A 26,811-nucleotide genomic window follows, 5' to 3' on the forward strand; every position below is an offset into this window, starting at 1 on the left:
AGAAACAAATGCCATGTTCACTGTAATCATCTTTTAATTCCTGAAGCACAATCCAACAATTAAGTAATGGACAAGTTATCTCAATGTATTCCAATTTGATGAGAGTAAACCAGAAGACTAGAATTTAGTTGTGACAGTTTTTCTATTTCTTTTTTCTTTTTTTCTTTTTTCTTTTTTTTTTTACATGCTGAATACAAATTACAGCTGTCCGTGGTACTGAAAGTTGAGCTTAATGGAAACGTTTAACAGTAAATTTAACAAGGTAGTGTGGAATTTCACACATTTCATACACATATGATATTTTTTTTTTCTGTTTTAGCGTTATTATCAACTTTGAACAATAATTTTCTTCCTTTTCCACGTGGGTGCTTACTTTTATTAGCATTACTGATAGTTTAAAATGCCTAGCACTGTGTTCGTAAACCTTTTTCACGTGTCATTTATGATAACATGAAATGTTTCTTTCAGTCCCCTCTAAACTTCAACCTTCTAGTGTCACGTGATTCATAGATCAATACACAGCATTAGCCAGTTTGCTGCAGGAATACGCTGAGAATCTTTTCATCATACAGATTTTTAAGAACTAACTTTGTCGATTCCATTATAGTTACCGCTATACCCTTTGTTTGTAAGTATGTACTATGTTAACCATTGTACAACGCGTTTTATGATTCCTATGAGAGCATGTTTCCTAACTATGTTGTCGTTGTCCTTTGTGCTGAAACTCACAATGGAATGCAGGAAATTTCTTGTACCTGTAACTATTTTCTAACGATTTGGGATTCTCTTTTTAACCCATGCTGTATGCATTACTACATAAATAATTTCGCTTCTCCTTCTTCATTATCAAAACAGCATCAGATACTTTGTCTTTTCTTGTTGAAGCTGGTGTTGCAGTGTGTTTTTTGATCTCTTGGTGTCATTGTAATGGCAAAGAATGCATCTACACGTTGTCGTCATAGCTGTTTTGCCCATCCCTTACTGGCTGTTATTTACTAGCACTGGCATCATCATTTTTGTGTTCCAGGCTTGAACACAAAAAAACACCGGCTCAGTGTAATTTCTAAGACTACGTTTGGGCAAGAAACCACTTTATTCAGGAATACGATGAAGATATATGTCTTTGCAATGCAAATGTAGCTATTTGGAGTATTTTAATTTGCACACCATGGAACAAAGAGGACGCCGGACACGGCAGGAGCGGAGGCAATGGCTAGCGTACATGCTGACTTTGGTTATGTTATGGAGCGCCGTATCAGCTCAGATAAGATATTCTATCTCTGAAGAGATGAAAGAAGGAACTGCTGTTGGAAACGTTGCGAAGGATTTGGGATTAGATAAGAGTACACTGAAGGAAAGAGGGTATCGTATTGTTTATGGCTCGACAGAGCCCCCATTTCGGGTGAATCAGGACGATGGTATCTTGTATGTAAACCGGAAAATTGACCGAGAAGAAGTGTGCGACCGAAGCAAGGTTTGCTTGATTGATTTAAAAACCGTGTTAGAAAACCCACTGGAGGTCCATTATGTGGCGGTGGAGATTTTGGATGTAAACGACCACTCCCCCAGCTTCCCTGAAAATGAAAAGATGTTTGAGATTTCTGAATCTGCGTTACCAGGAGCAAGATTTCAGTTACAAGCTGCTCGTGACGCTGATAGTGGCCCATTATCTGTTCAGCAGTATAAACTGAGCCATAATGAGCATTTTCGTTTGGAGGTGAAAGATCGCGGTGAGGACGGTAAAATTCCGAGCTTAATCCTTCAGAAATCACTAGATAGAGAATCTGTCAAGACTCATACATTACTTCTCACAGCAGTTGATGGAGGTAAACCTCCAAGGTCTGGAAACATGAGAATAATTGTAGATGTGTCTGATGTCAATGATAACCCCCCAGTCTTTACCAAAGACTCATACACTGTGCAGCTAAAGGAAAATTCTCCCATTGGTACGGCTGTTGTACAAGTAAATGCAACAGATTTGGATGAAGGTTCAAATGGAGAAGTGTTATATTTATTGAGTAATGACATGGATGCAAATGTACGTGCACATTTTATTTTAAACTCAGTGACTGGAGAATTAACTGTGGCCGGAATCATAGACTTTGAGGAGCGCCGCAAATATGAAGTTTATATCCAAGCATCTGACAAGGGTACAGCTGCACTGACAACAGATAAAAGCGTTATAATAAATATTATTGATGTCAATGACAATGCACCTGAGATCGAGGTGACCTCCTTTTCCCGCGCTCTGCCGGAAGATTCAAAACCCGGAACCACTGTGGCGCTGATTAGTGTAACAGACTCAGATTCTGATCTCAACGGGAAAGTGATGTGTTTTATGAACCAGGATGCTCCTTTTACGCTGACTCCATCTTTACAGAACAACATGTACTCTCTAGTCACCAAATCGTCTTTGGATCGAGAACAACAGTCGCACTATGACGTAACAATTGTTGCAAAAGACGCGGGTGAACCAATCTTGTCATCTCAGAAGACAATAAGTATTTTTGTGTCAGATGTAAATGATAACAGCCCAAAGTTTCTGCTTAGCCCTTACACTTTTTACATTACTGAGAATAATGCTCCAGGAGACTCGGTTTTTTCAGTGAAAGCCTCTGATCGTGACGAGGGTGGCAATGCTCTCATATCATATCATATTTTAAGGGACAGAGGTACAGAAAATACTGTATCTTCGTTTTTAAATATTAACTCCGAAAATGGGGATATATTGGCTCTGAAGAGTTTTGACTTTGAGACACTGAAAACCTTCCAGTTCCAAGTTGTCGCCACAGACTCTGGAACTCCATCACTGAGCAGCAACGTCACAGTGAACGTGTTCATTCTGGATCAGAACGACAACGCTCCAGTCATCTTGTATCCAGTCAACGCGAACGGTTCTGCTGAAGGTGTGGAGGAGATTCCCTGCAATGTGAACGCAGGCCACCTGGTGACTAAAGTGAGAGCCTATGATCCAGATATAGGATATAACGGCTGGCTGTTGTTTTCACTGCAGGAAGTGAGTGACCACAGTCTGTTTGGTTTGGACCGCTATACAGGACAGATACGAACACTTCGCTCATTCACCGAAACAGACGAGACTGAGCATAAACTGGTCATACTGGTGAAAGACAATGGGAACGTTTCCCTGTCAGCAACAGCCACTGTGATTGTCAAGGCTGTGGAGCCCAAAGAGGCTTTTGCAGCTGTTGATTTTAAAGGTGCAGCCAAAGATGAGGATGAGAGTAATTTGACATTTTATTTAATGATAACTTTGTGCTCAGTTTCAGCACTTTTTCTAATCAGTATCATTGTGCTGATTGCAATGCAGTGCTCCAAACCCACAGACTATTCCTCCAAGTACTTACAAGAAACTAACTATGACGGGACACTGTGCCACAGCATCCAGTACAGATCTGGAGACAAACGGTACATGTTAGTTGGACCCAGAATGAGTATAGGTTCAACTATTGTACCGGGCAGCAATGCAAATACACTAGTTCTCCCAGACAGGAGGAAGGCATCTGGAGAGGTAAGAGTGTTTTCATGACATTTGTAATGGTAACAGATCAGCGTGTGCTGTTCCATGTAGATTTCAGTTACAGCAAATGTTATTTTTGTAGAGAGGAGTTTCACTTTAATGCACTGATCTGAGTTAGGAGAAAAACCGGTATTCATGGTCGCTGACGTTTTCTTATTGTCGACCTTCCCACGTCTCTCTTCCATGTTTGGAAGGTAACTTTCTCTGTCTAAGGTACTATTTTTTCGGTGCTTTTGGTTTTTGCTGGGTAATTATTCAGCAAAAAGTAGTTATGCTTTTTAAGATATGGACACGCAATGCTACATGTTCCAGGTAGTAGTATTGGCGCAGCAGACGAGTGTCAGGAAATGTTAATTGGGAAATGTTAGGCCCACCATGCAATTGATAATGAACAAACCACACCTTGAAAAACAAAACAAAGGCATGATGTATATTGCATTGATAATATAAGACATCATTCCAGCTGAGGAAACGGCAATTTTGCTACTATGGCGCATCAGAACGGTCTTTGTGTTTTTGACTTTTTTGCATTTTGTAACCGTGGAGTGTAAATTAACCGGTGAACTAGTGGCATTTTCTTTCATACACTGATGTGACTTTGGTATCGGCAATAAATACAATGATGTCTGCAATATTTTAATCGTGGCCTTCATGAAAGTATGTATGTATGTATGTATGTATGTATTTATTTATTTATTTGTTTATTTGTTTGTTTATTGTTAAAGGCGTAGTCCGTTTTAAGTTACTATTTTATTTATTTATTTGTTTATTTATTTATTGTTATTATTGATGTTATTTTTTACATTTTCTAAATGTAATATAGTATATGTAGATAGTCTCAAAAGTAACTGATTGGCCGCTAAACTAGTTAGGACATTTTAGACAGGATAGTTGATATTGTTTTTTTTTTATTATTATTACTTTCGCCTGTGAACTGCTGTGGTAAGTCTTTTTGGTGCTCAATTGTAGTGCTGGCATAGTTGACGAAGACGCATTTTTTTTTTTTTTTTTTTTTACAATAGCGCAATAAACAAACAAAAACTGGAATATGCTTTAAGCACCTCTTCACATAAAAACTATGTGGTGGCTTAAAGCAGCTCTTCTCAAAATCGGTGGACCTTCTTGTATCCGTTCTCGTCAAAGCTGGATTATACTTCACCTAAAGATTGAATGACGAGCATTTATTTGTTGTAAACATTTCAGGCTGGCATAAAACAATGTAATGTAGCATCTGGACACATGATGTCAGTGTAGATTAGTTATTACACTGTTTCTCACAGCGCTTTTCGTCATAGGCTTCATTTTTGCCCACCCCAACAGCGACGTCGAGGTTTCTCACTGTGTAGTCAGCTCAAAATTGGCGACTAGAATATCCATGTTTTTTCTTTAAACCGCAGAAGGAATACCTGATCTACTTTCAGAGATATGACAAAGGACATCCACTTGATGAAAGAACGACAGATTTAGTGGATTATTCTTTATTGCCATAAAATCATGAAACAAAGAGGATGCACGGCATCGAGGCAGCGGCAGTGGTGGGTCTCCGTCATGTTTGCACTGGATCTTTTATGTAGCGGCGCTTCAGCTCAGATCAGATATACGATATCTGAAGAGGTCAAAGAGGGAACTGCCGTTGGGAATATAGCTAAAGATTTAGGTCTAGACAAAACCACATTAAAAAATAGAGGATATCGCATTGTAACAGGTTCAACGGAACCCCTCTTTCAGGTAAATCAAAATGATGGTATCTTGTACGTGAAAAGAAACATAGACAGAGAGGAGGTATGCGAACGCAGCAGTTCGTGTTTGATCAATCTGAAAACCGTGTTAGAAAACCCATTGGAGATTCATTATGTGATGGTAGAAATTCGTGATGTAAACGACCACTCTCCTAGTTTTCCGGAGAAGGAGAAAAGGCTTGAGATATTTGAGTCCACTTTACCAGGAGCGAGATTTCAGTTGCAAGCTGCGCGCGACCCCGACGTAGGCCAGAACTCCATTCAGCAATATAAACTTAGCCATAATGAACATTTCAAAGTAGAAGTCAAGGATAGAGGTGAAGACCGTAAAGTACCATTTTTAGTTCTGCAGAAGCAGTTAGACAGAGAGACTGCTGCAGTCCATAGGTTTCTTCTAACGGCGATTGATGGAGGGAAACCTGTGAAGTCGGGCACTATAGAAATACTTGTGGATGTTCTCGATGTTAATGACAACTCACCTGTGTTCACTAAAGAGCTTTTCTCTGTCACTTTGAGGGAAAATGTCCCGGTTGGTACGACGGTGATTCAGGTAAATGCAACCGACTTAGATCAGGGTGCAAACGGCCAAATATTGTATTCATTTGGAAATGAGGTTGATCAAAAAATAATGAATCTCTTTAGTGTGGACCCAGACACTGGTGAAATTCAAGTGACAGGTTTGGTAGATTTCGAGGAAAGTAAGAGTTATGAAATTGATATACAGGCATCTGATAAGGGTTCAGTTCCTTTAACGGCTGATAAAAGCGTGTTGATAACTGTAGTCGATGTTAATGATAATGCTCCAGAGATAGAAGTGACATCTTTTTCCAGTTCCATCGCCGAGGATTCGAGAATCGGAACAACTGTTGCCCTGATTAGTGTCAGTGATTTGGACTCTGGAATCAATGGAAGAGTCATTTGCACAATCAGAGAGGATGTGCCTTTTACTTTGTCGGCGTCACTACAAGACAACTTGTATGCTGTCGTCACCAAGTCGCATTTGGACAGGGAGAAAAAAACTGAATATGATATTACAATAGTCGCTAAGGACACGGGTGACATATCTTTGTCATCTGAAAGAACAATAAGCGTCGTTGTATCAGATGTAAATGACAACAGTCCAGAATTTTCATCAAGCCCATATACGTTTTATGTTAGTGAGAACAACGCTCCTGGAGCCTCGGTATTTTCAGTGAAAGCATCTGATCGTGATGAGAGTGATAATGCTCTTATTTCATACCAAATTCTGAGAGATGCAAGTGATGATAACAAACTGACCTCGTTTCTTAACATCAATACTGAAAACGGAAACATCATGGCGTTAAAAAGTTTTGACTTTGAGACTCTGAAAACCTTCCAGTTCCAAGTTGTTGCCACAGACTCTGGAACTCCATCACTGAGCAGCAACGTCACAGTGAACGTGTTCATTCTGGATCAGAACGACAACGCTCCAGTCATCTTATATCCACTCAGCGCGAACGGTTCTGCTGAAGGTGTGGAGGAGATTCCCCGCAATGTGAACGCAGGCTACTTGGTGACTAAAGTGAGAGCATATGATCCAGATATAGGATATAACGGCTGGTTGTTATTTTCACTGCAGGAAGTGAGTGACCACAGTCTGTTTGGTTTGGACCGCTATACAGGACAGATAAGAACACTTCGCTCATTCACAGAGACAGACGAGGCTGAGCATAAACTGGTCATACTGGTGAAAGACAATGGGAACGTTTCCCTCTCAGCAACAGCTACTGTGATTGTCAAGGCTGTAGAGCCCAAAGAGGCTTTTGCAGCTGCTGATGTCAAAAGTGCAGCAAAAGTTGAAGATGAGACTAATGTGACATTTTATTTGATAATAACTTTGGGCTCAGTTTCAACACTGTTTCTCATTAGTATCATTGTTCTGATTATAATGCAGTGCTCCAAACCTACTGACTATTCATCTAAGTATCTACAAGACACACATTATGATGGGACACTGTGCCACAGCATTCAGTACAGATCTGGAGACAAACGGTACATGTTAGTTGGACCCAGAATGAGCATAGGATCTACTATAGTCCCTGGCAGCAATGCGAATACTCTCGTTCTCCCGGACAGGAGACAGACATCTGGAGAGGTAAGAAACAAATTCACTGTAAATAGTTTTTCATCTTTTAATGCCTGGAGAAAAATCCAACAATTTATTAATGGACAAGTTACACCTATGATTCTCAAAGTGTTATGTTTTGAGGAAAGTAAACTAGAAGACTAAAATTCAGTTGTGACGGTTTTCCTCTTTTTGTTTTGAGTTAGTGTGGAATCATATTTTCCCCTATTTTAGCGTTTTTATCAAATTTGATGAAGAAATTTTATTCCCTTTCCTTTCAACCACGTGGTCATTGTTGTTATCATCACTATGGTTAGTTGAAAATGCCTGTATTATACTTCACTGAATGTCCCAGTGAAGTGTGAATATCAGGGCAGTCTTCGTACGCCTTTCTCATGTGTCATTCATGATATAGTTCAATACTTTTTTTTTCGTTCGGTCCCTTCTAAGCTTCAACCCTCTAGTGTCTACGTGCTTCATAGATGAATATACCGTCTTAGCCGATTTGCTGCCAGATTACATTATGAATCGTTTAAGAACTAACAATTCTGATTTCATTACAGTTACCTCTTTACCCTTTGTTTGTAAATATGTGCTATGTAAGCTTCCTACAATACGTTTTGTGATGCCGCTTAGAGCAGGTTTCCTGAGTCAGCTGTAACTGTTCTTGGTGCTGAAACTCGCCTGTTAAATGGTTTGTAAAACATAACTACTTCTCGTTGATGTTTGTAAAGGCAAGGAATTGCAGGAAAGTTCTTATACCTGTAAGTATTTGCTAAAGAATCTGGATTCTCTTTTTGACTCGTGCTGTATTTATTACAGATAATTCTGCGTCTCTTTCTTCATTATCAAAACATCAAAAACAGATACTTTGTCTTTTCTTGTTGAAGATGGCGTTGCAGTGTGGTTTTTCATCTCTTGGTGTCAGTGTAATGATAAAGAATGCATCTACAGCTTTTCGTCATGGCCCATCCCTTACTGGCTGTTATTTGTTAGCACTGGCATCATCATTTGTGCGTTCTGGGCTTGAACGCAAAACACCGTCTTCATATAATTTCTAACGCTGAGTTTGGGCAAGAATTTAGCTTGTTCAGGAATACAATGAAGACATATGTCTTTGCAATGCAAATGTAGCTGTTTGGACTGGTTTAATTTGCACATCATGGAACAAAGAGGACGCCGGACACGGCAGGAGCGGAGGCAATGGCTAGTCTACATGCTGACTTTGGTTACGTTTTGGAGCGCAGTATCAGCTCAGATCAGATATTCAATCTCTGAAGAGTTGAAAGAAGGAACTGCTGTTGGAAACGTTGCAAAGGATTTGGGACTAGATAAGAGTACACTAAAGGAAAGAGGGTATCGTATTGTTTATGGCTCGACAGAGCCCCCTTTTCGGGTGAATCAGGACGACGGTATCTTGTATGTAAACCGGAAAATTGACCGAGAGGAAGTGTGCGACCGAAGCAAGGTTTGTTTGATTGACTTAAAAACCGTGTTAGAAAACCCACTGGAAGTCCATTATGTGGCGGTGGAGATTTTGGATGTAAACGACCACTCACCCAGCTTTCTAGAGAATGAAAAAATGTTAGATATTTCGGAATCTGCATTACCAGGAGCAAGATTTCAGTTAAAAGCTGCTCGTGACGTTGATAGTGGCCCATTATCTGTTCAGCAGTATAAACTGAGCCAGAATGAGCATTTTCGTTTGGAGGTGAAAGATCGTGGTGCGGACCGTAAAATTCCGAGTTTAATCCTTCAAAAGTCACTAGACAGAGAATCTGTCAAGACTCATGTACTACTTCTCACAGCAATTGATGGAGGTAAACCTCCAAGGTCTGGAAACATGAGAATAATTGTAGATGTGTCTGATGTCAATGATAGCCCCCCAGTCTTTTCCAAAGACTCATACATTGTGCAGCTAAAGGAAAATTCTCCCATTGGTACGGTTGTTGTACAAGTAAATGCGACAGATTTGGATGAAGGCTCAAATGGTGAAGTTGTGTACTCGTTGAGCAATGATATAGATGCAAATGTTCGTGCACGTTTTAATTTAAACGCAGTGACTGGAGAATTAACTGTGGCAGAAATCATAGATTTTGAAGAAAGCAGCAGATATGAAATTGATATCCAGGCATCTGACAAGGGTGCAGCTGCACTGACGACAGATAAAAGCGTCATAATAAATATTATTGATGTCAATGACAATGCACCTGAGATCGAGGTGACATCCTTTTCCCGCGCTCTGCCTGAAGATTCCAAACCCGGAACCACAGTGGCGCTGATTAGTGTAACAGACTCAGATTCTGATCTCAACGGGAAAGTGATGTGTTTTATTAACCAGAATGCTGCTTTTACGCTGACCCCATCTTTACAGAATAACATGTACTCTCTAGTCACCAAATCGTCTTTGGATCGAGAACAACAGTCGCACTATGATGTAACAATTGTCGCTAAAGACGCAGGTGAACCATCCTTGTCATCTGAGAAGACAATAAGCATCGTTGTGTCAGATGTAAATGATAACTGTCCAGAGTTTCTGCTTAGCCCTTATAGTTTCTACATTACTGAGAATAACGCTCCAGGAGCCTCGGTTTTCTCGGTGAAAGCCTCTGATCGTGACGAGGGTGACAACGCTCTCATATCATATCATATTTTAAGGGACAGAAGTTCAGAAAATACTTTATCTTCGTTTTTAAATATTAACTCCGATAATGGAGATATAGTTGCGTTAAAAAGTTTTGACTTTGAGACTCTGAAAACCTTCCGGTTCCAAGTTGTTGCCACAGACTCTGGAACTCCATCACTGAGCAGCAACGTCACAGTGAACGTGTTCATTCTGGATCAGAACGACAACGCTCCAGTCATTTTGTATCCGGTCAGCGCGAACGGCTCTGCTGAAGGTGTGGAAGAGTTTCCCCGCAATGTGAACGCAGGCCACCTGGTGACTAAAGTGAGAGCCTATGATCCAGATATAGGATATAATGGCTGGTTGTTGTTTTCGCTGCAGGAAGTGAGCGACCACAGTCTGTTTGGGTTGGACCGCTATACAGGACAGATAAGAACACTTCGCTCATTCACAGAGACAGACGAGGCTGAGCATAAACTGGTCATACTGGTGAAAGACAATGGGAACGTTTCCCTCTCAGCAACAGTCACTGTGATTGTCAAGGCTGTAGAGCCCAAAGAGGCTTTTGCAGCTGCTGATTTTAAAGGTGCAGTAAAAGAGGAGGATGAGAGTAATGTGACATTTTATTTGATGGTTACTTTAGGCGCAGTTTCATCACTCTTCCTCATCAGCATTTTCGTGCTGATTGTAATGCAGTGCTCCAAACCCACAGACTATTCCTCCAAGTATTTACAAGACGCGAACTATGACGGGACACTGTGCCACAGCATCCAGTACAGATCTGGAGACAAACGGTACATGTTAGTTGGACCCAGAATGAGTATAGGTTCTACTATAGTGCCAAGCAGCAATGCGAATACTCTCGTTCTCCCGGACAGGAGACAGGCATCTGGAGAGGTAAGAAATGTTCATTATTTACAGAAGTCACGTTCATTGTAAATGATTTTACATATAATGATAGCTGCAGCACAAACCAACAATTATTACGGGAGGAGCTATGAATGTCAGAGAATTTATTTTTGATGAGAGGAAGCTACAGTGGATTTCATTCCTTTCAATGTTACTGGCTTGCCTCTATGCATTGTTCTCATAAATTTGACCGCTGTACTTCAGGGCATTCAAAATGCATGGTTTTACAACATAAGGACTTGTGGGGTATGTGTTTTGCTTTAATGCATTGATTCTAACTTCTATACATCCTTGTCCTCTGCCTGTTGGTAACCACGTGTTACTTGCATCACTGTCGACCACTGAAAATGCCAACTATTTATTTTATTGTATCATTGTGAAGTCTGAATTTCAGCTTAGTGTGCTCAGTTGCCTTTCTTATATATTATTCAAGCTGTCAGTAATTATTTTATTTTTCCATCCTTAGGTCCTTCAAAGATTCAAACCATCTTGTGGCTACAATCTTGATAGATTAATGCGCTATATTTGCTTATTTGCTACTTGGTTACACTGTGAATCTTTTCATTAGAAATATTGTTTTTAAGAACTAACATTTCCGACTCCAGTATAGTGAACAGTATAAGCCTGCTGTGTAAAATTTGTTCTATAAACCATTTGACAGCATGTTTTGTACTTCTAAGAAATGTTTTCTCACGTCACCTGTCTCTATCCGTGGTGCTGAAACTTGCTTGATAAACGGTTTCTTAAAACATAACTTCTTGTTAATATTTTTTTTTTAACGGAAATGGAATTGCTGTTGATGAATTGCACCTAAACTATTTCCTTGAGCATGAGATCGTTTCATTTTCCACACATACTTTACGCATTACTTTGTAAGTAGTCCTGCGTCTACTCTCTGCATTATCAAAACAGTTTGTCTTTTCTTTGTCAACCTGATGCTGCAGTGTTGATTTTCATCTCTTGGTGTCAGTGTAATAGCAAAGAATGCCTTTACGGGTTTTCTTCATAACCGTTTGGCCCATCCCTTACAGGCTGTTATTTACTAGCACTGGCATCATCATTTGTGCGTTACAGGCTTGAACGCAAAACCTCGTACCCATTACCTTCTTTGTCGACAGAAAAAGACTTTAATTGAAGACGATGATGAGGATATATTTATTTTTAACACTAATATAGCTCTTTTAACTCCCTTTATTTGCACATCATGGAACAAAGAGGACGCCGGACTCGGCAGGAGCGGAGGCAATGGATAGCGTACATGCTGACTTTGGTTACGTTTTGGAGCGCAGCATCAGCTCAGATCAGATATTCTATGTCTGAAGAGATGAAAGAAGGAACTGTTGTGGGAAATGTTGCGAAGGATTTGGGACTAGATAAGAGTACACTAAAGGAAAGAGGGTATCGTATTGTTTATGGCTCGACAGAGCCCCCATTTCGGGTGAATCAGGACGATGGTATCTTGTATGTAAACCGGAAAATTGACCGAGAGGAAGTGTGCGACCGAAGCAAGGTTTGTTTGATTAATTTAAAAACCGTGTTAGAAAACCCACTAGAGGTCCATTATGTAGCGGTGGAGATTTTGGATGTAAACGACCACTCCCCCAGCTTCCCCGAAAATGAAAAGGTATTAGAAATTTTTGAATCTGCATTACCAGGAGCAAGATTTCAGTTACAAGCTGCTCGTGATGCTGATAGTGGCCCTTTATCTGTTCAGCAGTATAAACTGAGCCAGAATGAGCATTTTCGTTTGGAGGTGAAAGATCGCGGTGAGAACCGTAAAACTCCTAGTTTAATTCTACAAAAGTCACTAGACAGAGAATCTGTCAAGACTCATGCATTACTTCTCACAGCAGTTGATGGAGGTAAACCTCCAAGGTCTGGAAACATGAGAATAATTGTAGATGTGTCTGATGTCAATGATAACCCCCCAGTCTTTACCAAAGACGCATACATTGTGCAGCTAAAGGAAAATTCGCCCATTGGTGCGGTTGTTGTACAAGTAAATGCGACAGATTTGGATGAAGGTTTAAATGGCGAAGTTGTGTACTCGTTCGGAAATGACGTGGATGGATATGTACGTGCACTTTTTAATTTAAACTCAGTGACTGGAGAATTAACTGTGGCAGAAATCATAGATTTTGAAGAAAGCAGCAGATATGAAATTGATATCCAGGCATCTGACAAGGGTACAGCTGCACTGACAACAGATAAAAGCGTCATAATAAATGTTATTGATGTCAATGACAATGCACCTGAGATCGAGGTGACATCCTTTTCCCGCGCTCTGCCTGAAGATTCTAAACCCGGAACCACAGTGGCGCTGATTAGTGTAACAGACTCAGATTCTGATCTCAACGGGAAAGTGATGTGTTTTATAAACCAGGGTGCTTCTTTTACGCTGACCCCATCTTTACAGAATAACATGTACTCTCTAGTCACCAAATCGTCTTTGGATCGAGAACAACAGTCGCACTATGATGTAACAATTGTCGCTAAAGACGCAGGTGAACCATCCTTGTCATCTGAGAAGACAATAAGCATCTTTGTGTCAGATGTAAATGATAACTGCCCAGAATTTTTACTGAACCCTTATAGTTTCTACATTACTGAGAATAACGCTCCAGGAGACTTTGTGTTCTCAGTGAAAGCTTCTGACCGTGACGAGGGTGACAATGCTTTTATTTCATATCATATTTTAAGAGATAGCAGAACAGAAAATAGTCTAACTTCGTTTTTGAATATTAATTCAGAAAATGGAAATATTCTGGCACTTAAAACCTTTGACTTTGAGACAGTGAAAACCTTCCAGTTCCAAGTTGTCGCCACAGACTCTGGAACTCCATCACTGAGCAGCAACGTCACAGTGAATGTGTTCATTCTGGATCAGAACGACAACGGGCCAGTCATCTTATATCCGGTGAGCGCGAACGGCTCTGCTGAAGGTGTGGAGGAGATTCCCCGCAATGTGAACGCAGGCCACTTGGTGACTAAAGTGAGAGCCTATGATCCAGACATAGGATACAACGGTTGGTTGTTATTTTCACTGCAGGAAGTGAGTGACCACAGTCTGTTTGGTTTGGAGCGCTATACAGGACAGATAAGAACACTTCGCTCATTCACAGAGACAGACGAGACTGAGCATAAACTGGTCATACTGGTGAAAGACAATGGAAACATTTCCCTCTCAGCAACAGCCACTGTGATTGTCAAGGCTGTAGAGCCCAAAGAGGCGTTTGCAGCTTCAGATACTAAAGGTGCAGCGAAAGATGAGGAGGAGAGTAATGTGACATTTTATTTGATGATAACTTTGGCCTCAGTTTCAGCACTTTTTCTTATCAGTATCATCGTGTTGATTGTAATGCAGTGCTCCAAACCCACAGACTATTCCTCCAAATATCTACAAGACACGAACTACGACGGGACACTGTGCCACAGCATCCAGTACCGATCAGGAGATAAACGTTACATGTTAGTTGGACCCAGAATGAGTATAGGATCTACTATTGTACCGGGCAGTAATGCGAATACTCTCGTTGTCTCTGACAGGAGACGGACATCTGGAGAGGTAAGACACTGTCAATCACTGTCATCAGTCGTAACCCATAACCTTCCTCTCATATACTTACTTTTTCGAAGTTCGAGTAAGTCGTTCTCGTCACAGTATTTTATTTAATCAATTCACTAATTAGTTTTTTAATTAATCAATTAATTTATTAATCAATTTATTTTATTTTGTTTTATTTGGCCATTTAATCTTCAACAGATATGATGTTGCATCAGTCAAATTCCCATGACTTTTCCGAAACTTTCATGTATACAATACCTGGAAATTGTGTTTTCAAATTTACTTAGGCCACTTCTCCAGGTTATGAACTCTGTTAGGGCCCACTCACATTGGCAAGTTTGAGCCCGTATCGTGCTAAAGCCAAAATCCCCCCCTCCCCAGTCCCCGGCTGGCCTGCACTCACATTACCTAAAGCCCAAACGCGCCCAAGCACGATTGCCCCCGGTGTGCACGTCATCACGTGGAAATACGACAACAGGCATGGCCCGACGTCATTATAAATCAGTATAGTTCAAATATATTCATCATGTCTTCCTTTTAATTAAAAAACGTTTTTGGTCCTTTTAATGAGACATGGGATGTTTATTTACCTTGACAGTTTCAGAGGTAACTTCCTCCTCCTTCAGAAAGGTCCAACTGACAGCCGGAGCGGCACCTGTCAGATCTGGCAGACCGGGTGACCGGGTGGCCGCACACCGCGCGTTGCCGCGGCCAGTGCCGACCGGTGCCGACGCCGTGCCGGCCAGCACCAGGTCTGCCGGATCTCCGCACACAGACTGCTGTACTTTCATTATAAACCGACTTTTGTTTATACGCGGTTGCAGCAGCACAACGGACAGCGACACAGACAACATGGTTGATTATTGATTGCGCAACGCGGCCATTCGCCGGTAATCAAGCTGCGCACATTAAACAATTTTGCAGAGGCAGGAGGAAAGTTGCATGATTTACGTCCGCGCACTGCGTGCGTGACCGTGCATGTGCTCGTGTATGCGCCCGTACCGCGCTGAAGCACACCTCCTCCAACCGTGCCAGAGCGGGGGAAGTGTACTGTATTCAAGCACGATACGGAGCGATCACACTGGTCAAAGAATCCGGATTTTAGGGGCAATCGCGCTTGGGCGCGGATCAAACTTGCCAGTGTGAGTGGCCTCTTAATTTCCCCTTTTAGCAACGTGTTTTTCCAAGTATGGTTTAAAAACTGAATAATACTGAATAATCTGCTTATTTACGAAAGCACTTTGAGCTGATGCTAAATAATTCTGATCTGCTAAGCCAGCAGCCACCAGTCTTTTAGCTTATAAATCTTGGACGACGATGAACGACATGGAGGGATGTTAACAGTTGTTCTGTCAGTGCCTTTTCTAGTTTTCCTTACTTCATTCCTCTAACAAGCAGTGCTGCTGTGGGCCTAAATGCGTTCATCCCAGTACAGGATCACATGGACCAGTCACCTCTTTGTATGATTATACAACGGTGGTTCGCCTCATCATCATAAAAATGCAATATTCTGCGCTATCAGTTAATTTTTTTGTATATTGTGGTGTAGGATTTGTTTTTTTTTTGTTTTTTTTCCGCCGTGCAGTGTGATGCTACATCGCATGATGTCAGTGTATGAGCAGAATAATGCTTCTCAGATGAACCCCGCCATATCAGTTTGTCCCACCCCTTAGTGAAAATATTTTTTCGGTACCAGCAGGAATCTTATCAAGCGGACAGAGTGTTCGCACCTACAAACTGCATTTTACCTGAAACAATCAGTTAGAGAGAAACAACAAGATCGAGCGTTTTGGATTATGATGAACAAAGTGTCGGCCGTGATTCACATATAGTGCTTACGTTATTTTCATCCTAAAATAATGGAACAAAGAAGACGAAAGACACAGAGGCAGCGACAGTGGTGGGTCGCCTGTATGTTTGCGTTGCTGATGGATTGGAGCGCAGCGTCCGCACAGATCAGATATTCCATACCTGAGGAATCAAAAGAAGGCACTGTTGTCGGAAATATAGCTAAGGACTTGGGATTAGACCGGAGCACTTTAAAAGCGAGAGGATATCGCATTGTAACGGGTTCGGTCGATCCCCTGTTCCAAATAAACCAGAACGATGGCATTTTGTACGTGAAACACAAAATTGATAGAGAGGAGATTTGTGAAGCAAGCAGTACGTGTTTCATCAACCTGAAAACCGTACTAGAGAACCCACTTGAGATCCATTATGTGGCTATAGAGGTACTGGATATAAATGACCATTCTCCTAGTTTTCCGGAGAAAGAGAAACGAATGGAAATTTCAGAATCAGTACTACCAGGGACGCGATTTCAGCTGCAAGCTGCAAGTGACGCTGATGTTGGCATCTACTCTGTACAGCAGTATAAACTTACTCACAACGATAATTTCCGATTGGAAGTTAATGACCGAGGTGACAATGGTAAAATTCCCGTCTTACTCTTACAGAAGCCACTGGACAGAGAGGTTATGAAAAGACACACATTTATCTTGACTGCAGTTGACGGAGGAAAGCCTCCTAGATCCGGCACTGTTGTACTAAGTGTCGACGTTTTGGATATAAATGATAATTTGCCAATATTCACGAAAGACACGTACTCGGTAACGCTGAATGAAAATGCTCCAATTGGTACTACAGTAATAACGGTTAATGCCACAGATTTGGATGAAGGATCAAATGGTGAGGTTTTTTATTCTTTCGGTAACAGTGTCAATAGTAAGTTACGGAACCTTTTCCACGTGGATGCTAATACTGGGGAGATAATTGTGAAAGGAACGATAGATTTCGAAGTGAAAGACAGATATGAGATTTATATACAAGCCTCTGACAAGGGTGCCGCTCCTTTAACGACTGAGAAAAGCGTCAATGTAAAAATTATTGACTTAAACGACAATGCGCCGGAAATTGAAGTCACATCTTTCTCTGACGCAGTTCCTGAAGATGCCAGACCCGGAACTACAGTTGCATTGATCAGTGTTAACGACCTAGATTCTGGCCCGAATGGCAAAGTTGTTTGTTTTGTAAATGATGACGTTCCCTTTACATTAACGCCATCCTTACAGAATAACATGTATTCCTTAGTCACAAAATCTCCCCTCGATAGAGAAAAGAAGCAAAGTTTTGATCTAACTGTTGTTGCCAAGGATGCTGGAGAGCCAGTCCTGTCGTCTGAAAAGGAAATAACAGTTACAGTATCCGATGTAAACGATAACAGCCCAGAATTTTTACTGAACCCTTATAGTTTCTACATTTCTGAGAATAACGCTTCAGGAGACTCTGTGTTCTCAGTGAAAGCCTCTGACCGTGACGAGGGTGACAATGCTCTTATTTCATATCATATTTTAAGAGATAGCAGAACAGAAAATAGTCTAACTTCCTTTTTGAATATTAATTCAGAAAATGGAAATATCCTGGCACTTAAAACCTTTGACTTTGAGACAGTGAAAACCTTCCAGTTCCAAGTTGTCGCGACAGACTCTGGAACTCCATCACTGAGCAGCAACGTCACAGTGAACGTGTTCATTCTGGATCAGAACGACAACGCTCCAGTCATCTTGTATCCCGTCAGCGCGAACGGTTCTGCTGAAGGTGTGGAGGAGATTCCCCGCAATGTGAACGCAGGCCACCTGGTGACTAAAGTGAGAGCCTATGATCCAGATATAGGTTACAACGGGTGGTTGTTGTTTTCACTGCAGGAAGTGAGTGACCACAGTCTGTTTGGTTTGGACCGCTATACAGGACAGATAAGAACACTTCGTTCATTCACAGAGACAGACGAGGCTGAACATAAGCTGGTCATACTGGTGAAAGACAATGGGAACGTTTCCCTGTCAGCAACAGCTACTGTGATTGTCAAGGCTGTGGAGCCCAAAGAGGCTTTTGCAGCTTCAGATGTCAAAAGTGCAGCAAATGTTGAAGAAGAGAGTAATGTGACATTTTATCTTATAATAACTTTGAGCTCAGTTTCAACACTGTTTCTCATCAGCATCATTGCTCTGATTGTAATGCAGTGCTCCAAACCCACAGGCTGTTCCTCCAAGTATTTACAAGACACACACTATGACGGGACTTTATGCCACAGCATTCAGTACAGATCTGGAGAAAAACGGTACATGTTAGTTGGACCCAGAATGAGTATAGGATCTACTATTGTCCCGGGCAGCAACGCCAATACTCTCGTTGTCTCTGACAGGAGACAGACATCTGAAGAGGTAAGGCGTGCATTATTGAAATTTTTTTTTATTTATTTATTTTTTTTTTATTTTGTTTTGTTTGTTTTGTTTTTTAAAGATTAATTGCTTTTCCACGGTACAAGTGTGATTTTACTATGCTTTGCTGGGCCTGGTAATGCATTTCTTAGGTATTTCATGATATAGGATAATTATCGTTTTGTGCTGTCCAATTTTCGGTGGTAGCTACAGCTATTTAACTTGATGCAGATATTGATGCACTATATTGATGCCCTCTGAACCCTGAGGATAGTGCAATAAGCTACTATGCTGTGGCGGTATATGGGTACAGCACAGCACACCTGCAGTGAAAAAGGCATGTTTTGATGGATTATAATTGATTGTTGATGGCCGATGATTTATTATAGTCACTCTTTAGTCATTGACATGTTGTTTTGGCTTTGTTTAGATATGTGAACGAGAAGGCTTTAACCAAATTGAGGAAAAGTTGTTGTCTATTTGGCGATATTCGCTGTCCATGGTTCTAAAAAGGTTCTTGGTCTCATTTGTTAAGTGTTCATGAATAAGGGTGCACATCATGTTTCTAGAGGTAGCAGGCGTAACCACTGGAGTGTCTCTGAGTATAAATTAGAGACAGGTAAACGCATTATCACTGATATTATCAATCTACAGGGCCCTTAGAAATTTCCTGCAATGAGAAATCAGATCGCATGGTGTCAGTATACAAGAAGAGTAAGGGTTCACAAGAGATTTTCGTCACTGCAGTTTGGTTACACCCCTCATATTGCTACTTCGACATTTGCAGAATCGTTTGTGACTTTACGGCGGAGACTAAATTAGCCAGCGTTTCTAACCTTTTTTGGAGGAAAATAAAACGTTTACAGTTATGCATGTGTTGGATACTCTGTTGGTAACACTGTTGTTTTTTCTCGTCAGGGATTATTAATAACTTCATTGTTTTTACCATGGAACAAAGAGGATACGAGGCACCGAGGCTGAGGCAGCGGTGTATCGCCTTCGCGGTTGGTTTAGTTTTGATGAGTGTGGCCTCGGCGCAGATCAGATATTCCATCTTTGAGGAAGTTAAAGAAGGAACTGTCGTTGGGAATATAGTAAAAGACCTGGGATTAGATAGGAGCACTCTCAAAGACAGGAAGTATCGGATTGTTTCTACTTCTACGGATCCCTTTTTCCATGTAAATCAGAAGGATGGCATCTTATATGTTAGCCGAAAGATTGATAGGGAAGAGGTATGCGAACGGAGCAGTACGTGTTTAATTAACGTGAAAACCGTGCTAGAAAATCCACTTGAGGTACATTATGTTGGGGTGGAAGTGCTGGATGTAAATGACCACTCTCCGAGCTTCCCGGAGAAAGAAAAAAGGTTAGATATTTCAGAGTCTGTGTTACCTGGAGCTCGCTTTCAGCTGCAAGCTTCACGAGATCCAGATGGTGGTCATTTTTCTGTTCAGCACTATAAACTTAGCGACAACGATCATTTCCGTTTGGAAGTTAAAGATAAGGGAGAAGATGGGAAAGTACCAATATTAGTGTTGCAAAAGTCTTTAGATAGGGAAGTTGTGAGCAGCCACTCTTTAATTCTGACAGCATTTGATGAGGGAAAGCCTCCAAAATCTGGAGAAATGAACATTCGAGTAGATGTGTTGGATGTTAATGATAACACACCCATTTTCTCTAAAGATGCTTACTCTGTGATGCTCGATGAAAATGCCCCAGTAGGGACAACAGTGATACAAGTGAACGCAACTGATTTGGATGACGGTCCGAACGGAGAAGTGATGTACTCATTTGGAAACAGTGTGAATCAAAAATTATTCAAGCTTTTTGAAATAAACTCATCAACTGGAGAAATAATTGTGAAAGGTCTTATAGACTATGAACACAAGGACAAATATGAAATTGAAATTCAGGCATCTGATAAAGGTCTTGCTCCCCTGACTACAGAAAAAAGTGTCATTATCAAGATAGTTGACGTGAATGATAATGCTCCTGAAATCGAAGTTACTTCGTTTTCCAGCTCTATCCCAGAAGATTCCAGACCTGGAACAACCGTTGCCCTTATTAGTATAAGTGATTTTGATTCTGGCCTCAATGGAAAAGTAGTTTGCTATATAAGTGAGGATGTTCCTTTCTCTTTATCACCATTGTTACAAGCAAACATGTATTCATTAGTAACCAAATCGCCTCTCGACAGAGAGAAACAGACCCAGTATGTCTTAACAATTCTTGCGGAAGATTCTGGGCAGCCATCATTATCATCTGAAAAGACAATAAGCGTCGTGATATCAGATGTTAACGATAATATTCCAGAGTTTTCACATAGCCCTTATACTTATTATGTCAATGAAAATAATGCCCCTGGAGCCTCTGTGTTTTCAGTGAGGGCCTCTGATCGAGATGAGAATGATAATGCTCTTATTTCATATCGCATTTTGAGAGATGCAGGTGAAGACAGCAAACTGACTTCATTTCTTAATATCAACCCTGAAAATGGAGATATCCTGGCACTTAAAAGTTTTGACTTTGAGACACTGAAAACCTTCCAGTTCCAAGTTGTTGCCACAGACTCTGGAACTCCATCACTGAGCAGCAACGTCACAGTGAACGTGTTCATTCTGGATCAGAACGACAACGCCCCAGTCATCTTGTATCCGGTGAGCGCGAACGGTTCTGCTGAAGGTGTGGAGGAGATGCCTCGCAATGTGAACGCAGGCCATCTGGTGACTAAAGTGAGAGCCTATGATCCAGATATAGGATACAACGGTTGGTTGTTATTTTCACTGCAGGAAGTGAGTGACCACAGTCTGTTTGGTTTGGACCGCTATACAGGACAGATAAGAACACTTCGCTCATTCACAGAGACAGACGAGGCATATCATAAACTGGTCATACTGGTGAAAGACAATGGGAACATTTCACTGTCAGCAACAGCCACTGTTATTGTCAAGGCTGTGGAGCCCAAAGAGGCTTTTGCAGCGTCTGATATTAAAAGTGCAGCAAAAGATGAGGAGGAAAGTAATGTTACATTTTATTTGATAATAACTTTGGGCTCAGTTTCAGCACTTTTTCTCATCAGTATCTCCGTATTGATTGTAATGCAGTGCTCCAAACCTTCTGACTATTCATCAAAGTATCTAAAGGACACGAATTATGACGGGACGCTGTGCCACAGCATCCAGTACAGATCTGGAGACAAACGGTACATGTTAGTTGGACCCAGAATGAGTATAGGATCTACAATTGTCCCGGGCAGCAATGCGAATACTCTCGTTCTCCCGGACAGGAGACAAACATTTGGAGAGGTAAGAACTGTTAAATATCAGTCCTGTTGCCTAAAGATTATTTTAGGACATTTTTGGTGCTTGCAGTCATCACTTACCCATATTTACTTTCCCAGCTCATTAATTTGTAATTAACAACAAAACACCGACTGCCAGCGTAATTTTGTTCACTGACAGTAAACCGGAGAGGCCTTGGTCTACTGCAGATGTGATTAACTCTTTTTTGTATGTTGATTTGACCACTTTGAGCGTTTTCGAAACTTCAGATCAATTGTGATCGATATTGCATCTTAGAGTGGGATAGCTTATCTTGTAATATTTTTCTGTGTAACGTCATTATAAACTTCGATACACCATATTGCTTTGCGGTCCAGGTAACCATGCGTTGCTTGCTGTTACTGTCACACTATATGGTTGAACATCATCACTGAAAGAAAACATAAAGTTTCAGTAACAGTTTAATGTCTTCTGACGCTTAGCTTAGGTATTATTCATGTTGTCAACAAATGTTGCTTTCTTTCACTTTATGTCCTACAAAGTTGCTTAGCTAAAATTTCGTTTGGGTTCCACATGCTTGCTTTATTGTTGCACTATCCATTTAGCACATTTGCTAATGAACGGACCTTTGTCACATTATTCATTTGATTATTCATTCTCTTATTTCCGTGTAATCATGTGCGTTACGTGACCATGTGAAAGCACATTGATGAATCTTGTGAAAGCAGCTTTATGAAGGCAGTTGTCGCTGTCCCCGGTGTTGAAACCAGGAGTTATGCATTCTAGCTGTCCGTGGTGCTGAAACGTGCATATTCGAGTGGTATTTTAAAACAACGTCCTTTAATGTGTTTAATGTGCATAAATCACAGTTTATTCACATATGTCACTTTGGATTCTTCATCATCTTAAAAACAACTGGCTGTTTGTCTATTCTGTGCCAAGCAGGTGCTGCAGTGTTGTTCTGAAGCGCTTGGTGTCAGCAGTTCGGCCCGTGTTTTCGAAACTTTAGACCAATTGAAGTGAATACTATTAGAACTAAAGTAAGGTCGGATATGATATTTTCCTGGTAACTCTATTAAGAACGCTGATACATCCTATTGGTTTGCCGCCCGGGTAACCATGTGTTGCTTGCTATTAATGTCACAATATATGGTTGAACATGCCTATACGTCACTGAAACTGAACAGAAAGTTTTGATATCAGCTCAGTGTCCTCTGACGCTTAGCTTAGGTATTTGACTCATGCTGTCAACAAATGTTTCTTTCTTTCACTTGAAGTCCTTCCTTGCTTAGCTAAAACTTGGTCTGGGGTCCAGATGCTTGATTTATTATCACACTATCCGCACATTTGCTACTGAATTTAGTACAGATCTTTATGACATGATTTATTTGTACAAGCAAATTCTAACTCCATGTTATTAAATTTTTATATCTGTGTGATCGTGCGTTAGGTGACCATGTGAAAGCACATTGGTGAATCTTTTGAAAGCAGTTTCCTAATTGCTGTTGTCGCTGTCCCTGGTGCTGAAACCCACGTGTTCAAAAGTTATACACTCTAGCTGTCCGTAGTTCCGAAACGTGTATATTCGAGTGGTATGGTTATAGAACGACGTCTTTTCTTTTCTAAAGCGAGCAAATTGCAGTTAATTCACAATGGTCATCATCGTAAAACAACAGGCGGTTTTTCCCCCTTTTTGTGCCAAGTAGGTGCTGCAGTGTTGTTCTGAATCACTTGGTGTCAGTATAGTGGCTGTTAATTCCTTTACTGTTTTTTTTTTCTTCGTAGCCATTAGGCCCATCCCTTACTTAGTATGGAATACATGCATTGGTAGGATCATTGGTGTGCTGAAACCAAAAGGTCGTCTCCGTAACCTTTTTGATGCTTTGTTTGGGCTGACACTAATTTTGGAGGACTACAATGAGGATTTTTCTGTTGGTAATACAACTGTAGCTCCGTGGACTGTTTTATGTGCACATCATGGAACAAAGACGACGGCAGCCACTGTGGAAGCGGAAGCAATTGATTGCTTCCATGCTGCTTCTGGTTACGGCTTGGAGCGCAGCATCAGCTCAGCTCAGATATTCTATTTTTGAAGAAGTAAAAGAGGGAACTGTTGTCGGAAACGTTGCGAAGGATTTGGGATTAGATAAGAGCACACTGAAAGAAAGAGGGTATCGTGTTGTTTATAGCTCGACAGATCCCCCTTTCCGGGTGAATCAGGATGATGCTACCTTGTATGTAAACCGGAAAATTGACCGGGAGGAAGTGTGCGACCGAAGCAAGGTTTGTTTGATTGATTTAAAAACCGTGTTAGAAAACCCACTGGAAGTCCATTATGTGGCGGTGGAGATTTTGGATGTAAACGACCACTCCCCCAGCTTCCCCGAAACTGAAAATATGTTAGAGATTTCTGAATCTGCATTGCCAGGAGCAAGATTTCAGTTAAAAGCTGCCCGAGACGCTGATAGTAGCCCATTGTCTGTTCAGCAGTATAAACTGAGCCAGAATGAGCATTTCCGTTTGGAGGTAAAAGATCGCGGTGAGGACGGTAAAATTCCGAGCTTGATCCTTCAAAAGTCACTTGACCGAGAATCTGTCAAGACTCATGAATTACTTCTCACAGCTATTGATGGAGGTAAGCCTCCAAGGTCTGGAAACATGAGAATTATTATTAATGTGACCGATGTCAATGATAACCCACCAGTCTTTACCAAAGACTCATACACTGTGCAGCTAAAGGAAAATTCGCCCATTGGTGCGGTTGTTGTACAAGTAAATGCGACAGATTTGGATGAAGGTTCAAATGGTGAAGTTGTGTTCTCATTAGGAAATGACGTGGATGGAAATGTACGTGCACGTTTTAATTTAAACTCAATGACTGGAGAATTAACTGTGGCGGGGATCATAGATTTTGAAGAACGCAACAGATATGAAATTGATATCCAGGCATCTGACAAGGGTGCAGCTGCACTGACGACAGACAAAAGCGTCGTAATAAATGTTATTGATGTCAATGACAATGCACCTGAGGTTGAGGTGACATCCTTTTCCCGCGCTCTGCCGGAAGATTCCAAACTCGGAACCACAGTGGCGCTGATTAGTGTAACAGACTTAGATTCTGATCTCAACGGGAACGTGATGTGTTTTATAAACCAGGATGCTCCTTTTACGCTGACCCCATCTTTACAGAATAACATGTACTCTCTAGTCACCAAATCGTCTTTGGATCGAGAACAGCAGTCGTACTATGACGTAACAATTGTTGCTAAAGACGCAGGTGAACCATCCTTGTCATCTGAAAAGACAATAAGCATCGTTGTGTCAGATGTAAATGATAACAGCCCAAAGTTTCTGCTGAGCCCTTACACTTTTTACATTACTGAGAATAACGCACCGGGAGGCTCGGTTTTTTCAGTGAAAGCCTCTGATCGTGATGAGGGTGACAACGCTATCATATCATATCATATTTTAAGGGACAGAGGTACAAAAAATACTGTATCTTCATTTTTAAACATTAACTCCGAAAATGGAGATATACTTGCGCTAAAAAGTTTTGACTTTGAGACTCTGAAAACCTTCCGGTTCCATGTTGTTGCCACAGACTCTGGAACTCCATCACTGAGCAGCAACGTCACAGTGAACGTGTTCATTCTGGATCAGAACGACAACGCTCCAGTCATCTTGTATCCAGTCAGCGCGAACGGTTCTGCTGAAGGTGTGGAGGAGATTCCCCGCAATGTGAACGCAGGCCACCTGGTGACTAAAGTGAGAGCCTATGATCCAGATATAGGATATAACGGCTGGTTGTTGTTTTCACTGCAGGAAGTGAGTGACCACAGTCTGTTTGGTTTGGACCGCTATACAGGACAGATACGAACACTTCGCTCATTCACAGAGACAGACGAGGCTGAGCATAAACTGATCATACTGGTGAAAGACAATGGGAACATTTCACTGTCAGCAACAGCCACTGTGATTGTCAAGGCTGTGGAGCCCAAAGAGGCTTTTGCAGCGTCTGATGTTAAAGGTGCAGCAAAAGAGGAGGATGAGAGTAATTTGACATTTTATTTAATGATTACTTTGGGCTCAGTTTCAGCACTTTTTCTCATCAGTATCATCGTGTTGATTGTAATGCAGTGCTCCAAGCCCACAGACTATTCATCAAAGTATCTACAAGACTCGAATTATGACGGAACACTGTGCCACAGCATCCAATACAGATCTGGAGACAAACGGTACATGTTAGTTGGACCCAGAATGAGTATAGGATCTACTATAGTCCCGGGCAGCAATGCGAATACTCTCGTTCTCCCGGACAGGAGACAAACATCTGGCGAGGTAAGTGTTAGTCGCGGAATCACTGAAAAATAGTCTCTCTGTCTTTTTTCTTTTGTATCTATCTATCTATCTATCTATCTATCTATCTATCTATCTATCTGTTCGTTTTGGTTATTTTTCATTTCTAATTAGGCTACGATTTTATATTGCGTTTATTGTTAGAGTTAAACGCATGACATGACTCTCAGAAGTACTTGTAGGCTACCATATCATCTCTACTTACTCTTTTCTTTGGGTTACAGAATACAGCTTATATGTTCTGTAAGTTTGGATATTAGGTCCATCATACACCGTTAAACTTGAAATTATTAAAAAAAAAAAAAAAAAAAAAAGAATATGAGATTTCTCACTTTGAGCTTTGACAGGCTTGCTGGCTTGAAATTCTGTGTGTATATATACGCTCCTTCATGCGCAAAGTACTTGGGTTTTGGTGAAGCAAACTTTGTATGCTCCGCCATGCTTTTGTGGTCGCTGTTCAGACCAGTCCGTCTCAAGAGACACATTGTTTGGTG

The 26,811-nt window shown here is 41.1% G+C and overlaps 7 protein-coding genes across 7 annotated transcripts in view; all 7 read left to right on the forward strand.

The window, feature by feature from the left end:
* Nucleotides 1-26,811, forward strand: part of LOC115366073 (protocadherin alpha-C2-like) — a 187,040-nt gene that overhangs the window by 23,848 nt on the left and 136,381 nt on the right. The window lies entirely within an intron of this gene.
* Nucleotides 1,169-26,332, forward strand: LOC115366904 (protocadherin alpha-7-like). The gene is made up of 2 exons (XM_030062576.1): nucleotides 1,169-1,988; nucleotides 24,759-26,332. The coding sequence occupies exons 1-2, from the start codon at nucleotides 1,169-1,171 to the stop codon at nucleotides 26,330-26,332; spliced, it is 2,394 nt and encodes a 797-aa protein (XP_029918436.1).
* LOC115366905 (protocadherin alpha-3-like) lies at nucleotides 5,033-7,863 on the forward strand. The gene is made up of 2 exons (XM_030062577.1): nucleotides 5,033-7,411; nucleotides 7,846-7,863. The coding sequence occupies exons 1-2, from the start codon at nucleotides 5,033-5,035 to the stop codon at nucleotides 7,861-7,863; spliced, it is 2,397 nt and encodes a 798-aa protein (XP_029918437.1).
* Nucleotides 8,526-10,928, forward strand: LOC115366906 (protocadherin beta-15-like). The gene has a single exon (XM_030062578.1). The coding sequence runs from the start codon at nucleotides 8,526-8,528 to the stop codon at nucleotides 10,926-10,928; it is 2,403 nt and encodes an 800-aa protein (XP_029918438.1).
* Nucleotides 12,103-14,571, forward strand: LOC115366907 (protocadherin beta-15-like). The gene has a single exon (XM_030062579.1). It carries the CDS (start codon nucleotides 12,103-12,105, stop codon nucleotides 14,569-14,571), a length of 2,469 nt encoding a protein of 822 aa, XP_029918439.1.
* LOC115366075 (protocadherin alpha-8-like) lies at nucleotides 16,323-18,698 on the forward strand (the record flags this gene model as incomplete). The annotated part of the gene is made up of 1 exon (XM_030061307.1): nucleotides 16,323-18,698. A coding segment is annotated over exon 1 (2,376 nt), but the record flags the coding sequence as incomplete, so codon positions are not given.
* On the forward strand, nucleotides 19,628-23,415 carry LOC115366908 (protocadherin alpha-3-like). Its single transcript, XM_030062580.1, has 2 exons — nucleotides 19,628-22,005; nucleotides 23,412-23,415. The coding sequence occupies exons 1-2, from the start codon at nucleotides 19,628-19,630 to the stop codon at nucleotides 23,413-23,415; spliced, it is 2,382 nt and encodes a 793-aa protein (XP_029918440.1).

Source organism: Myripristis murdjan, chromosome 10 (assembly GCF_902150065.1).
Source record: "Myripristis murdjan chromosome 10, fMyrMur1.1, whole genome shotgun sequence".
In the NCBI taxonomy this organism is placed as follows: Eukaryota; Metazoa; Chordata; class Actinopteri; order Holocentriformes; family Holocentridae; genus Myripristis; species Myripristis murdjan.

Coding starts and splice junctions, on each gene's coding strand:
- LOC115366904 (XM_030062576.1), top strand. CDS start 1,169: ATGGAACAAAGAGGACGCCGGACACGGCAGGAGCGGAGGCAATGGCTA. Junction 1,989..24,758: donor TGCAACAGATTTGGATGAAG/GTTCAAATGGAG, acceptor ATTTGGATGAAG/GTTCAAATGGTGAAGTTGTG.
- LOC115366905 (XM_030062577.1), top strand. CDS start 5,033: ATGAAACAAAGAGGATGCACGGCATCGAGGCAGCGGCAGTGGTGGGTC.
- LOC115366906 (XM_030062578.1), top strand. CDS start 8,526: ATGGAACAAAGAGGACGCCGGACACGGCAGGAGCGGAGGCAATGGCTA.
- LOC115366907 (XM_030062579.1), top strand. CDS start 12,103: ATGGAACAAAGAGGACGCCGGACTCGGCAGGAGCGGAGGCAATGGATA.
- LOC115366908 (XM_030062580.1), top strand. CDS start 19,628: ATGGAACAAAGAGGATACGAGGCACCGAGGCTGAGGCAGCGGTGTATC.